Source organism: Heloderma suspectum, chromosome 10, assembly GCF_057233095.1.
Source record: "Heloderma suspectum isolate Gila_16-S chromosome 10, 16-S_ref, whole genome shotgun sequence".
Taxonomy (NCBI): Eukaryota; Metazoa; Chordata; class Lepidosauria; order Squamata; family Helodermatidae; genus Heloderma; species Heloderma suspectum.
Window position 1 is genome coordinate 2,288,361 of NC_139467.1, and position 15,740 is coordinate 2,304,100.

The following is a 15,740-nucleotide window of genomic DNA, read 5'->3' on the forward strand; positions in this document are numbered from 1 at the left end:
TTGTTGTAAGCTGCCCTGGAAACATGGCTACAGGGCGACATACAGATGCCTTTAAATAACTAACTCTGGACCATGAAGGCTGAGAGGAGCTCCATGTTTCAAGGAAGACAAGGATGTCTGGTTCCCTCATAAAATCCCATGAGAGGCAAGGCATTTGCACAATAAAAAACGCTCATCTGGAAGCAGCAGGGACCTGTGCTAGGTGGACCTTGGGCTGGATTTTGCTGTGAATAAAATCACCCACTGAGAGGTTTTCCATAGGGGAGTTTTGAGGGGGGAAAGAAAGAGGAAAGAGGGTATAGCTTTCCCAGAGCAGGAAGGCCACCATCTCTGGGAGCAGGGTTGACCCTCGTCCCACCCCGCCCCAATCAAAGCAGGGCCTCTTCAGCCCAAGGACAGGACTCGATGTCAGAGAAGCTCTCCGACTGCATTCCAGTGGTGGACAGGGATGAAGAGAAACAGGTCAAAATACCAGCATATTTTTGCTTGAGGTTTGCACCGCCAGTAATGAAGGCTTAGGAGAGGAATTTCAACCTTTTTGAAGGAGGGGGGGACTGCACTAAAGCCTGATAAAACCAAACAGCTGGTGGCTGGGAAAGAGGCAGGGGCAGGGGGCATGGCCAGGGGAAAGGCTCATGCAGTCACACTGCATACCTGGAGTGTGTCACCTGTCTGTCCCCCAGAAACTTGATCCTGGAAACACACTTTCCAGCCTCCTCCCTCCTCCGCTCTCGCGCTCTCTGGGCGTGCCGCAGTTCTCCCCCTTGGCTATACGGCTGGCCATCTCATGGGCATGCCTGTCTCCATGTCAGTTCTTTCCCCTTCCAGTTCCTGCAGAAGTCAGGAAGAGGTGGCCTCGCTGGGTGCAGGGAGAGAGGGAAGGATGGAGGCTTGGCCGCTTTCCCTGGCCGCTTTCCTCCTCTTGCTCCTTCTGCTCTGGCGGAAGAACCGCCCTGGGAACCTGCCCCCAGGGCCCCCCAGCTGGCCTCTGCTGGGAAGCCTGTTCCACCTGAAGGGGCCCTCGCTGCTCCAGAGCCTCCTGAAGGTGAGTTTCTGGAGCGTCCCAACGGCTCCTGTCCCAGCAGAGCAGGAAGCTGCTGGGCTGGATGCAGCCGGGGGAATCAGCTCCTTCCCAGGAGTGGAGAACAGTTTTGGGGCCAGGCACCAAAAGACCCCCCTTGGCCCTTCACCGACCAGGTGACCTCAGGGTACATGGCCTCGCCTCTCCAGTCTCTGCACTGTGGACTGCCCAAGGGATGGAGCAGATGCAGTCGCCCTGATCAAGGGGGCACCTGGACTGCTCCACCAGGGACCCTCCCCTGCTTTGCCCAGGGGGGATGTGTGGCACAAACGAGCCCCTGGCTTCACGTGCCGTGCATCGTCCCCATGCAAGCGACACGTGGAGCGCTTCTAGCATCGGCCAGGTCACCCCCTGCCTGCATCCCCATTTCTCTCTCTAATCTGTGATCGGAGGCAACAGCAGGAAATCTCCCAGCAGGCAGGGCTACGCCTTTGAGCCCCACCCCCTGGCGGATGCAAGGAGGCTCCGAGGACTGGATGGGGCGCCTCCATGCCAGATTAAGCACATGGGATGGAGGGGCACCATTTCTGCAATGAGGGAGGTGGGACGGTCAGACCAGAGTCCTCTCACATCCAGCCTTCTCTTTCCAAAGCGACCAACCAGATACCCCAGTGAGAAGCCCACAAGGAGGGCATTAGTGCAATAGCACCCTCCTGCTGGTCAGGAGGACCTGGCATTGAGAGACATATGCCCTCTGATCCTGGAGATAGTATATAGCTATCAGGACTAGTAGCCATTGATAACCTTGTCTTCCATGGGTTTGTCTAATCCCTTTTTACAGCCAACCAGGTTGGTAGCCAAACAAGAACTGATGTTCTTTTAAAACCACTGATTCCAGTAGCCATCACAACAGTCAAGGCACTGTTTAAAAAAGGAAGCACTGGATAAAAGATTTCCCCATTAAAAATAATAATAAGCCTTTGGTTGTTTTCTTGTGCAGCTGCGTGAAAAATATGGCCCAGTGTTCACCGTCTATTTTGGAACTCGTCCGATTGTGGTCTTATGTGGACATGATGCCGTGAAGGAGGCCCTGGTAGACAAGGCCGAAGAATTCAGCGGAAGGAAAACCAACCCTACTCTGGAAAGGACCTTCCAAGGATATGGTGAGGCGAGCAGCTTGGCCTTGCAAGAACAGCATCCCTTCCGCTCTTTCCTGGAGGACATTCCATTTCTTTTCCATTTCCCATTTCCCCAGGGGTGGTATTTGCTGAAGGGGAGCGCTGGAAGCAGCTGCGGCGGTTCTCCCTCACCATCTTGAGGAATTTCGGAATGGGGAAAAAAAGCATCGAGGACCGGATCAAGGAGGAGGCCCAGTTCCTGCTGGAGGAATTTCAGAAGACCAGCCGTGAGCAGGGAGGGGGCAGGGAGGAAGAAGGAAAGGCTGGGGATCTTGAGCATCACTATTGTCCAAATATTGGTTGAGGGGAAGTAGTGAAAAGGAACTGGGAGAATAAAGGAAAGGGGGAAGTGGCATTGTACAGACGTGGGTTTTCCCTCATTCCAAATGAGCGGGGAGGGAGGGAGAAATAGAATTCCCTCCTGAGAGCAGGAGACACCACTCTGAGTTGGACACAAATGAAAGGCTGGATGGGGAGGGGGAGGCAGATTGTGCTGTTATTCCAAATGTCCTGTCCTACATCTTCGAGGAAACAGGTCACAGGCACCTCTCTGACTTAGACATGGATTAGGCCAGTCTCCTAACTGGGTGCCCTGCAGATGTTTTTGCCTTCTACTCCGATGACCCCCAACCAACATGGCCAATGGTCAGGAATGCTGGGCGTTGTGGTCCAAAGCAGGGCATCCAGTCTTCTTTGTTTATGTGCTCATTTATTTATTTCTGAAAATACTTCTGTACCACCTACTATATTAAAATCGCTAAGCGGTCCACTTTAAAGGTTAAGGATGGCTAGACTAGAGGATGGAGGTGGGGGCAGATTTTGCAGTTACTCCAGATGCCCTCTGCTACATCCTCCAGTCAATAATGGGGCCTTCGGTACGGTGATGCTCCCTTCTTCCTCTCCACCCTTGTGCTCCAGAGAAGCCCTTCGACCCCACCTTCTTCCTCAGCCACGCAGTCTCCAACGTCATCTGCTCCATCGTCTTTGGCAACCGCTTTGACTATGGAGACCAGGAATTCCAGGCCCTCCTGAAGATGATGAACGACAGTTTCCTGGGCATGAGCACAGCCTGGGCTCAGGTACCCCCAGGGTGGAGGACTTCAACTCACCAACTCCCCCCTTTGTGTTCAGTCAAAAACGAGGAGAAAGACTGCAACTCCCATCATTCCCAGCCAGCATGGCCATGGGCTGGGGGTGATGGGAGTTGCAGCCCAAGACATCTGGAGGTCACCAAACTGGGGGAGGCTTTTATGCTTGCTTTATTTTTTGTTTTGTGACTTTATTGGTTTGTTTTTTGTTTGTTAATCTTTGGCACCTTGGAAATGTTCATTATCCAAGGACAGGGTATACGTTGGTAGAGTAAGGATGAGATCCACGTTCCCTGCCCTCCTTGCCCCTCTTACATCATTGGCCACTCTCACTGGGCTTCTCCCGCTCCCATGCCCGCAGCCCAACCGGATAAAGCCTTCACTGTCCCCGGGCCCCTGGCGAACCCGTTGGCATACCGGAGGGGCCAATTCCCCTTCCTGCGCCACAGCTGCCTTGTCAACATTCTCCACCCAAAACAGTTAGCCTGTAACGAGCCTGGGAGGATTACAAACAGGTTAGGCTGGAGAGTGGGGGTGCGGGGGCGGGGGTTCGCCTACCAAACAGACTTCCTACCATTCCTGCAGGCAGCAAACGTGCATTCACAGGGACTTCCCCTAAATCTCATATTGCACTTTTAGTGGTATCGGTCCATTAAAGAGCTCTCCATGCCTTAGTGTGTGTGTGTGTGTGGGGGGGGGTCCTACATTAAATATTTTGTTCCAAAAACCCGTTTAAAGATTCAAATTTCCCAGGCAGAGCAAAGAGGCCCTTCCATTGGTTGAAGGCATGAGGACAGCAGTAGCGCTCAGCCCCACTGCTGCTCTCTCTTGCAACGTGGACTTTTGTAGTTTTGCACTGATTCATTAAGATGACGGACAGGAGATGCAGGAAGTCTGCCCTTTGTAGGTTCCCCCTGCATGATAGCATCTCCAGAAAACCTCCCCGGGGCAAACGAAGGTAGTGTTGCGTGTCCCGTGGAAGAATTGCAGGTCATTTACTCGGCACGACCTCTTCTCCTGCAGTTTTACGACATATATGTGGATTTCCTGAAGTACTTTCCAGGGCCCCACACCAAGGTCTATGACCTTTTGGGAGGCATGAGGCTCTTCATTGCCAAGAGAGTGAAGGAGAGCCAGCAGACCCTCGACCCCGACTCCCCTCGGGACTTCATCGACTGCTTCCTCATCCAGATGGAGAAGGTACCTTGCTGGGGCATGAGGTGGGCGGGGACTGCCGAACGACTAGGCTCACATGAAGATTAAGGAGCCACTCAGTATTTGCAGACACGCAATCTCCTGCTTACACAAATGGATGCAGTGTCTTTTACACCTGACAAAAGGTGTGCCAGGAAATCAAAAGCCACCATCCTTTCGTTAACAGACCAAGGATCGAAGCACACTAAGCAATGGCTTAAAACCAAATTTGGAGCTCTACAGTCTCTATACTATTTGCAGCACTCTGTTTGCTCATGCCAAAGCTTTCTCACAGGTGGACAAATGAGGAGGGCATGCTGATCTTAAAGTGCGGGGGAGCTGGGGGTGGCGACGGCCGACAGGAAGCTCTGGCGTGGGCTGGTCCGTGAAGTCATGAAGAGTCGGAAGCGACTGAACGAATAAACAACAAAGGCAGATATGGGTGTAGACAGTCTTTCAAGTAGTTCAGTCCCAAACCATTTAAGGCTTTAAAGAGAGCCAGTGTGGTATCGCGGCTGGAGCGCTGGACTGGGACTTGGGAGATCAGGGTTCAAGTCCCCCCTCAGCCTTGAAGCTCACTGGGCGTCCTGGTCACTGACTCTCAGGCTCAGACCAACTTACTGCACGGTGTTGATTTTGCGAGGATAAACAGGAGAGGACGAGGAGGATCATGTAAGCTGCCTCGGGTTCCTCGCAAGAGAACAAAGGCAGGATATAAATGTCAGAAATAAAATAAAAGTTAAAAAACCACTTTAAATAGGGCTCAGAAAGACTCTGGCAACCAGTGCAGCTGGCGCAGTATAGGCCTTACACGATCGAATCACCGTGCCCCCACCAACACTCGGGTGGCCACGTTCTGCACCAGCTGAAGCTCCTGGACTACGTTTCTGAAGATGACACTTCAGTCCAAACCTGCTGATGACTTCTCCCAGTGAACATTTCACGTCGATGTTAAATAGCCAGCTGAAAGGTCTAATGCAAGACCTAATGCTACATTTAGCTAGTCTGGTCTTTGTTCACCCTGCAGGCACAAAACACTTCCCCATGGCCACTGTCAACAGAGAACAAGGGGGCCTCCTGTCCCCCCCTCCTGTTCCCATCAGCCATCCAGATAGGAATGTTCTAATGATTATTTGTTCCTAGGAAAAAGACAACCCATCCAGTGAATTCAACATCAGGAACCTGGAGCTCACCACCCTTAACTTGTTCTTTGCCGGGACGGAGACTGTCAGCTCCACCCTCAGATACGGGTTTCTGCTGCTGATGAAATACCCGGAGGTGCAAGGTACAGAGGGGAGAAACCCGGGCAAGCAAACACCCTGTAACAATGGCTATTAAGATCCACCCTAGGGCGTCTCCCCAGGTCAAGAAACAGCTTGTCCAAGCCTGATCGAGTACAATTCCACCACAGCCAAGACCCAAGACCAACACACAGTACAACTTACTCTGAGTGTTTTACAAACATATATATCCATTAAACACACACACACACACACACATATATATATATATATATATCTCCCCAAACACTAAGTACCAATACACAATTGCGGACATATATATCAATGTCCTACGGGATACTGGTAGAATTCAGTTCTGAGTACAAAAAGTGTTTTTCAAGTCCAACTGTGATAAAATTCTAAATCTTTTTTTGGATTTTGCATTGTTGCCAAGTTGATCTTTGTTGTTGTTCACAGTTCATTACTGTGAACCCTCTTCTTATCTAACGGAAGTTTATTCCACTGACACCTTTCTGCTCTACGTTTTGAGCTCCTAATGATGTTCTGAGGCAAAGCTCATATCCCCAACGGTTCACCACACTAATCTCTGTACTGATTATACCCATATGCATTAGTACAATGCATTAGTACTAATGCACTAATACAATCAGTACAATACGATCAGTACAATTCTGTTTCAGTCTTAGGTTAAGAGCAGTTTCAGAGTTAAGCATTATGTGTGTTTCTGTACGTATCTCTGTGTGAGTACGAAGTTGCCACCTTCCAACTTTGTGCTTTGCAGAGAGTGCTAGGATCAAATGGGCCTTCTCTGTCAGAACTGACCATGCTGGGTCAGACAAAGCAGCTCCATCTAGTCCTCCGGCCACTCTTCCACAGTCCAGCCAACTGGCTCAAGGAAGCCCTGGGCCTGGGCTAACAGGCAACTGCCCTCACCTGGGCGGTTTATCCCTCAGCATCTCACAGGCTCTAAAGATGGGGGTCCATTGAGCTAAGCTGCAGTCAGAAACTCAGCTCCATTTTGGAGTTAGAAATCAAAGTAACTGATTGTTGGAATGCATTTGGCAGCAAAGATGCACGAGGAAATTGACCGAGTGATTGGCCAGAGCCGCGTCCCGACCATTGAAGACCGGAGCCAGATGCCGTACGTGGACGCCGTCATCCACGAAGTGCAGAGGGTCAGCGACCTCATCCCCATGAACGTGGCCCACTCGGTTACGCGCGACACCGAATTCCGAGGCTACGTCATCCCTGAGGTGCATGGTGCGGGAAGGTCAGGGGGCAGCGCAGCCAAGCGACCTCTTGGAGAGCTTAGCAATATTCGCGGGATCCTGCTTTACCTGCTTTAAGCCAAGCCGCCAACGGGCATCTGCTAACGAGGGGCTGCTTCACTCAGCCCGTAATTTGCCCGCGGAAGGTATTGACTGCAGGTCCTGATGGCTATGTCCAAGAATGGGGTCAGCATCCTCAAGGAGGACTGAGAGCTCCTCAGGGGCATCCGGGTGGCCACAGCCAGAAGCTGCATGCTGGGCTAGATGGCTCTTTGGCCTGAGCCATGGTGGGGCCTGCTCCGGAGGCCTCTCTGCCTAAAAGCCTGGGCTCCTTCTTCCTGGCCATTCATGAAACAAATGGGGCCCCAAGTGGGATCCCAGTTTCCTCCACTGGCATCCCCCTCTCAGCCTGGCTGAAGGGCTTAAGCCCGGCTGCAGGCAGAGGCGGACAGCTGTTCCTGTAGCTCAGCCCATCGGGTAGCATTTGCGGCGGACAGGTCAGTTGAGCTCCCTGAGGTCAGCGCCATACTTATGTGGGCCAGCTACCCACACGGCTACACCGCACACCGGCAGCACTTCGTAGACATAATAAGGAGGAGAACTTAGCTGGGGGCGGATCACTGGGTCACACGTTCTCGTTGGGTCAGCGGTTCTCAAACTTTGGTCCCCCACAGACCAGCTGAAAGTTCCCGGGAATCTCCGTAAATCTCTTAGTAAACTTTGTTCTGGTTGTTCTACAAATCAAGGCAAAGAGGTAGCTCATACGTCAATCAAATCATCTCTTCAGCACTGGGGCCATTGCCCAGTGCTGAAGACGCTTCACTGGAAATACTAGTGGACCAGGCCAGCCTCACAGTCTGAACCTTTATGGCCCACAGCCCAGGGCTGGGTTAACCGCCTTGTTAATCCTGCCCTGGTCAAAAGGGCCTCCCCATACAGGGCCAGTACTCTTGACTGTTCCACATCCTTTCCACAGATGATGTGAATGGAGCTCATGGACCACCAGTGGTCTGCGGACCACAGCCGCAGAGCTCTTGTTCTTGCTGCTGCCTCTGTGCAGTTCTGACCTCCACACCGTCTCTTCCCTAGGGCACAGAAATCTACCCCATGCTCACCACCGTCCTGCATGACCCCACAAAGTTTCCGACCCCAGATGCTTTCAACCCAGGGCATTTCCTGGATGAGAACGGACGCTTCAAGAAGAACGACGCCTTTGTGCCCTTCTCCTCAGGTAGAGCCACCCTCCTGAGCACTTCCGCAAATGAGAAGGGGCCCATCCCTTTTGCTTTGCTTTCACATGCTCGCTGTCTGAACCTGTGAAGGTGGGTCTCCCCTAGCAAACAGCCATTCTGGCAGTGGCTAGATCTCTCCTGACATAGAGTCCTTTACACAATGGCTTTTTCGCACATCTCTAATCTGCTTCCCCCGCTTTTTATGGTAAAAATGTGCACAGATGCTTCCTTATTCCTGCGAACGCACCTCTGCCCACGCCAATAACCCTGATGCCGTGTGCACTGGAAGGAGGGCGGCCAGCCTTGGGGACTGTGGAGGAAGTGGGGCTGAGCCTCCCTCTCACATGCTAACAAATAAACAGGCAGCAGAAGCGTGAGGCCGCTATGGTGGACACGAGGATACGGGCAACACCTGCTGGAAAGAGTCTCTAACGCAGGAATGGCGGGATGGGATGGGGCATAGTTCAGCCATGAGCCGCAGACACCAAGGGAATGCTTGTTTCTGCCAAAGCAGGTGTGGAGTTTCACATGAGGATCCCCTCCGAGCTGGATGGGGGCTGGATGAGGGCAGTAAGCTGAGGAGGAATCCTGAGGCAGAGGCACTGTGGAGAGGTGGTTCCCATATCTGGGCATTAGGGAAGTGGCCTGTGGGGGATCATAGAGTCATAGAATCATAGAATAGTAGGGTTGGGAGGGGCCTACAAGGCCATCAAGTCCAACCCCCTGCGCAATGCAGGAATCCAGGTCAGAGCATCCCTGACAGGTGGCTGCCCAGCCTCGTCTTGAAGGCCTCCAGTGGGGAGAGCCCACCGCCTCCCTGGGGAATTGGGGTGGCACTCCCTCTCCAGGATCAGGCGCATCGCTCGGGGTGTGCCTGGATCCGCCACGGTCTGATGCGGCACAAGTGGCTGCCGCAGCGAGGAGGGCTTTTGCCAGCTTCGCTTGGCCTGCCCACTACCGCCGTTCCGGGACAGTGATGGCCTGACCACAGTGGTCCATTTCATGCATTTATTTTCATTGTTTATCTTTCTACATCACCCCATAGCCAAAGCTCCCTGGGCAGTTCACAAAAATGAGAAACCATTAAACATACATTATACAGAGTACAAAATCATTTACAAAAAACATATAAACCAATAGCCCAAACACAGAAAACATGTATCTAAAAACCATCTTTAAACACTCAACCGAAGACAATCCAGGACCTATTTATTTATTTATTTATTTATTTCATTTCTATACCGCCCAATAGCCGAAGCTCTCTGGGCGGTTCACAAAAACTAAAACCAAACAACACACAATAAAACAATTTAAAATATATAGAACATTAAAACCACAATATAACAATACAACCACAATAAAACCTAGCAGCAGTACAGGAGTTTAAAATACAGATTTAAAACAGCAAAGATAAAAATTAGAAAGCTAAAATGCTAATTAGCAAGCTAATTAAAATTAAGATAAAACAGCAAAGATAAAAATTAGAAAGCTAATTAAAAACTTTAATTATATACTGCTGAATGCCTGGGAAGAGGGCAGTTTTAACATGGCACTGAAAAGATAACAATGTTGGCACTAGGCAGGCCTCGTTGGCGTGATCATTCCAAAACTGGGGAGCCACCGCCTAGAAGGCCCTCTCCCCTGGTGGCACCTTCTGAGCCTCCCTCGGAGGAGGCACCTAGAGAACAGCCTGAGATGCTGAAATTACTCTGTGGGTTGGCTCATACCCTGCATGGGCAGCCTCAAGATTGGACTGTTGCAATGCGCTTTGTGTCGTGTGGGGCTGCCGGTGAGGTTGGCCGGGGGCTGCCGCTTGTAAAAACTGCTGCAGCTAGTTTGGACAGCCTGCCAGGAACATATTGCACCCATTCTGAAGGCGTTGCCCTCGCTGCCACTAAGCCACTGGGCCTATGCTGACATATAAAGCCCTACATGGCTTAGGACCCAGTTGCCTGATGGAGTGCCTTCTCCCTTATGTACCTGCCCAGATATTACGATCGAGTGGGAGTGCCCCCTTGATGGCGCTGCATTTGCCTGGAGTCCCAGAAGCAGCAACCCAAGAGAGGGTGTTTTCCATACCCACCCCCCGACTGTGCAACTCCCTCCCCCCGCACATGCGGGCGGCACCATGTTTTACAGCTTTCTGGGCCAGCTAAGGACCTATTGGTTTGCCCCAGCTTTCGACTAGATTTTCCTCTCTTTTCTCTTGCTGCAGTGTGTAAACTGTGGTTTGTCTGTTACTGTTCTCTCCAGTTCGATTGTGTTTCTTGTCGATGCTGTATTATTTAACTGCACTTTATTGCCGGCTGCCTGCTTTGGGATTATTTTCTATTGCAAACTGGGTAAGATGTTTCTTAAATAACAAGTAGTAATTGGGGCAGGTTGGTCATATAATAAAGGCCATAGAAACATAGAAACTACTTTGCCTGATCGGCTCCTTCAAGTTCAACAAACTCTGTTCCAGGGTGGTTGAGCGAGAAGGGTGTGGAGGCTGCATCCCACCCCCTGATGCTGCTATGCCCCTATGGTAGGCATAGGACATCCTGCCTCTGGACCTGAAGGTCCCATAGAGCCACCATCATAGCTAACAGGCGACGCTGACGGACCTCTCACCTCCCCAGCATGCTTTGGCCGGTTTAGGAAGTCCCCAAAATAGTTTGGGGAGGCTTTGCTGAGAAGCAGGAGACGGCACGAGCGGAGACAGCATGCCAGAGCCCACCAGGGAGCAGCCTCACACTCATTTCACACAGAGCCATTGACGTCTGCCTCTGATCCAGCCTTCCTGGGTGCAAAACGTGTCCCAAAGATGCCCCTCACATGGCTGCACAGCCAGCAACCCTGCAAGCAAGCAAGTGGTGTTCAATGGCCATCGGCCCCTGATCGTGGAGGGAGCATATAGCCGCCATGAAGGGCAGCCACCTCTCCTCCTCCCCCTCCCCCCCTTCAAGAGCTCTCTTAGACGGAGAGCTCTCTCACCACATCTTGTGGCAACAACCATCTATCAGCTAATCCCCAGAGACGCACATCGGGGAAAGAAGGAAGGACTTCCTTGTGTCTGCCCTGGAACTCCTGCCAATCACACGCATTGGACAACCCCAAGTTGTGGCACGCTGAGGGAGAAGCACTTCTCTCTCTCAACTTTCTCCAGCCCATGGGTATTTCACAAACCTCTTCCATGTCCCCACCCCCACCCCCTGCTCTTGTCCTGTTGAATGCTTGAGCCATTCTTGGTGTTTCCAGGTACAAATCACATGGAGATGAGCCCTGAGGAGGCCGACCCCCCTGGCCTAAGCCTGGCATCTTCTGCAAGGCTTGCCAGGCCTTTCCCTGCTGATTACGCTCCTCTTTCCCTCGCAGGCAAGCGGATCTGTCTGGGCGAAGCGCTGGCCCGCATGGAGCTCTTCCTCTTCTTCACCACCGTCCTGCAGAGATTCTGGCTGAAGCCCCTCCAGGCCCCCCAGGACATTGACATGACTCCCCAGGAGAGCGGCTTTGCCAACATCCCGCCCCTCTACCAGCTCTCCGTCATCCCACGTTGAGCAGAAAAACCATACTTGGAGGGCTCTTTCTCCCCTGGGTAAGCTGGATTTCCAAGAGCGCAGCAGGCTCTTGTCCTCTTTTCCGTCACACACAAAGGGGCTTTTGGGGGCTTCCATATTTCACCCTCAAATCAGGCCTTGTTCCAAGAGTGGACTGGGCTGCCTTTGGAAGATCAGGTAGGAAGCAGTGTGGTAGTGCTGGCTCTCCTGTTATCGGTCCCTACTTGACCCACTGCAGCTTTTCCTATCCTGTGAATCCCAAAAGACATGGATGCCTCTTTGAATGCATTTTAAAAATAACACATTCAGCCTTTGTGTTTGGCCTTGTGATTTCTTATAAACCACTCACCAGTCCAAAGGACCACTGTGATACAGGGAACACAACCAGGTTTCCAGGTCAGTAGCATCACAAGCAGGGGCATTGTTAGGGATGGCCACCTGGGCATGGGCCCTGGATCTTTTGAGCTGTCCTAATTGCCATTTTTTTACATTTACCAATTGACTTGCATTGGAAAACAAAAACAGCCACAACGTAGAAAACGACATGGAATTTGGAGGCTTGGTAGCCCCCATGCAGCTGAGTGAATATGCCACATTTCAGGCAGTTAGGTCCAGTGGCTTTTGTACTAGTCACAGGTAACATTTGCTATTTTCAAGAAAATCTGTCAAAGCAAAGAGCTGTAATTTTTTTGTGCTTCCACATACGTGCACGGAATTTGGGGACCTGGCAGCCCCTGTCAAGCTGACTGAGCCTGACAAATTTCAGACAGCTAGGCCTAGTGGCTTTTGTGCTAGCCACAGGTAAAATTTACTTTTTTCAAGAAAATGTGTCAGAGCAAAGAGCTATAATTTCTTTGTTCTTCCACATAAGTGTATGGAATTTGGAAACCTGGCAGCCCCCATGGAGCTGATGGAACCTGCCAAATTTCAGGCAGTTATGTCTAGTGACTTTTGTGCTAGCCATGCGTAAATTTTCCTTTTTTCAAAGTCTAAAACAAAAAGTAAAAACTGTCAAGCCACCCAGGGGATTAGGGATCCTAATCAGAAGGTGTTTAAGGTGACCATTAGGAGGTCACTGTCCCTAATCTCTGGTGTAGGTTTTTTCTGAGGTGCGAAAAACCTCCCTCTCCCTACTTTTCTTTTCTGCTCTTACATGCCTACTGTTGGGAGCTTGCCTGCAATGAAATTTTGAAGAGGAAGAAGGAAGGGAAGAAAGAGCTCCATGTGAAATACTGGTATTTCATACAGCATCTGATTTTACTGCGCCAAACTGGAATCTTTGGATTCTGCAGAAGTTTAGTAGCTTCAGTACAGCAAAGGATCCAATCAGCCTCCACAAACTTCTTTCTCCCCTTCCACTTTAATTTCTCCTAAATAGCTGTAGGACTCAAATAATCCCAAAGGGAGGGCTGGGACTATGTGGCATCATGATCGAGGAATTTCTGGGGCTTTTAAATGGTTCTACAGTTTTAAAAAAGCTAGAAAAAGCCCTCATAAAGTGCATTTAAGTATGTGCAATCCTTGCAAACCCTGCACAGCCTCCTAAATTCCTCTGAAGTACTACCCCTCTGAAAGGAGCCACTTGGCTTAAGGAATCCTCTCTACCCCCCACCCCTGCGCACATTTCCAATCACCATTCTTCTTTTCTTCTTCCCTCCCCTATCCTGGTCTTTCTTTCTTTCTCCTCTTTATTCCACCCAGAGCATCTCTTGGGGAATTCTTAAAGAGAATTCTCTTCGGTGGGCAAGGGAAGTTCTGAACTGTGTTTGACTTTATACAAACAGGCAAGAGGGCTGGTTTTCTCCTTCTCCTCACCCAAGTCTTTGAGAAGAGTGGCTTCACATGGCTGCAGAGAAACAAATCTGGGGCTGTTTTGTTGCCTTTATCCAGCAATAGGAAGGGCTGTAGCTCAGTGGTGGAGCTAGGGATGTACGAAACACCTACCTGGCTCTGCGCCGGGCAATCCACGGTGGGGGGGGAGGCGCTCCTTCCCTCCCCCTGGAATCCTGCCCGGCCGGCTCTGCTCCGCCACCAAGCCACGGAGCCGCCGGCCGGCTCCATCTGCCCACAGCCGGACATCCGGCCGCTGGGCAGCCCTGCAGGGACGCAAATGGCAGCTGCCGTAGCCGCCGCCATTTGCATCCCTGTATTGAGCCGTGATAGGCTACGTAAATGTTTACGTAGCCTATCATGGCAGGGGGAAAAACCTCAGCGTACACAAATGGCGGTAGCCACCGCCATTTGCGTACACTGGGGTTCCCCCCCCCACCTTGATAGGCTATGTAAATACTTACGTAGCCTATCATGGCCTCCACAGGGACGCAAATGGCGTCTACTGAGAGGAGGAAGCGAATGCCAAGCAGTGCGGACGGGAGCAGGTAAGTGCTCCGTTTCGCGCGCCTTTCGTGGGGTGGGGGCGGTGGGGACTTTGTCCCGCGCGCCTTTCACGGGGGAGGGGAGGGGTCTTCGTTCCGCGACAGATTTCGGGGGGCCGAATGCACTGGCATTCGGCCTCACCGAGATCCGTCGCGGAATTCTCTGACATCCCTAGGTGGAGCACATGCTTGTCCCAGGTTGAATCCCCAGCATCTCCAGGTAGGGCTAGGAAAGAATCCTGCTGCCTGAAACTTTGGAGAGCTGCTGCTGCCAGTCAGCGTCAACAATCCTGGGCTAGGTGGACCCAGGGTCTGATTCAGTATGAGGCAGCTGCCTATGTTCCTATGAACAGAAAGCTTTAATTTAAAAAAAAAGAGGTTTTGGTTTGTTTTTTAAGTGGAGGGGAGATAAATATTGCTAATTTAGGCAATGCTAGGTATGCCTACTGAGAAGTCCCATGATGTTTAATGAGGCTTACCCTCAGGAAAGTGTGCGTAGGATGCCAGCACAAGTTACTTTTGCAGGGAGGTTTGCATCTTGATGTTCTGCAGGTTTATAAGAAATAAGTCCTGAGTTGTGAGCATGGCACTGCAAGCTTAACACAGCGCCTACCCAATTCCGTCTAATGAACTGACTACCCCTTCAGCTCAGCCCTATGCATGTCTTGCCATTTGGGGGTTGGGGTGGGGCGGGGTTGCATGAACTCTAGCTTCAGCGGTGAGGGAAAGGCACTTAGGACGTGCTAGGAGTTTCTCCATAACTCAGCCCTTGTTCTGAAAACAGACTCATTGGCTGAATCCTGGTGAAGTCTTGGCACAAATGAAGTTATGGGGAGGAAGATACAATGAGAGCTTGTGCATAACAAGGAGGAGGTAGAGAGGAGTTGCGCAAAACAAGACATCTGTTTTGATGAAGAGTTGCCGGAGGATGGCAGGATGAGGAGGGATGGTTGCATGGAGGGGAACAGAATTGGTAGGGGGAGAATGTAAGTGCTCAGTGGTGAAAGAAAAACATTCTGCACATGCTCAGGGGCACTCTATATTTAAGAACATAAGAAGAGCCGTGCTGCATCGGACCAAGGTCCATCTAATCCAGCATTCTGTTCACACAGTGGCCAACCAGATCTCCACGGGAAACCCACCAGCAGGACATGAATGCAATAGCACCTTCCCAACCATGTTCCCCTGCTGCTAACATTGGTGAAATGTAAATAAAGTCTAGTAATTCTAAATTTGCATGCATGTACATCCTTCAGAAACTTCGCAGGTTTCTTGCCTGGGAGACACCTCTAATGACCTGTGCATTTTCATACAAATTTACCCAAAAACTGTTGGGGAAGGGGTGAGTGGAAGGGAAAGCAAATCACTCCCTCCCCCAAATTGGAGAACTCCCCTTCCACATGAACTGTTGCACCTATCCTTCTGAAATGTTGCTGGTTTCTTACTTAGGGACAACTGTAGGCTGTCTGTAATTTTCAGAAGAATGGTCCACAAGGAACATAGTATGTCCTCTTTTGGAGACCTCAAAATGTCAAGGCCACCCTTGCACAAAAACCCTTGAGGCTAGCATTGTGAAATGTGGCAGAGAGGATCTCCTCTGATGG

At 51.1% G+C, this 15,740-nt stretch overlaps 1 protein-coding gene across 1 annotated transcript; it reads left to right on the forward strand.

The window, feature by feature from the left end:
• The first annotated feature begins 392 nt into the window (after positions 1 to 392).
• Positions 393 to 15,365, forward strand: LOC146337429 (cytochrome P450 2G1-like). Its single transcript, XM_084814565.1, has 10 exons — positions 393 to 462; positions 2,022 to 2,184; positions 2,277 to 2,426; positions 3,118 to 3,278; positions 4,311 to 4,487; positions 5,625 to 5,766; positions 6,788 to 6,975; positions 8,080 to 8,221; positions 11,580 to 11,799; positions 15,249 to 15,365. Exons 1-9 carry the CDS (start codon positions 406 to 408, stop codon positions 11,759 to 11,761), a joined length of 1,362 nt encoding a protein of 453 aa, XP_084670691.1. The 5' UTR covers positions 393 to 405; the 3' UTR covers positions 11,762 to 11,799; positions 15,249 to 15,365.
• Positions 15,366 to 15,740: the final 375 nt, after the last annotated feature.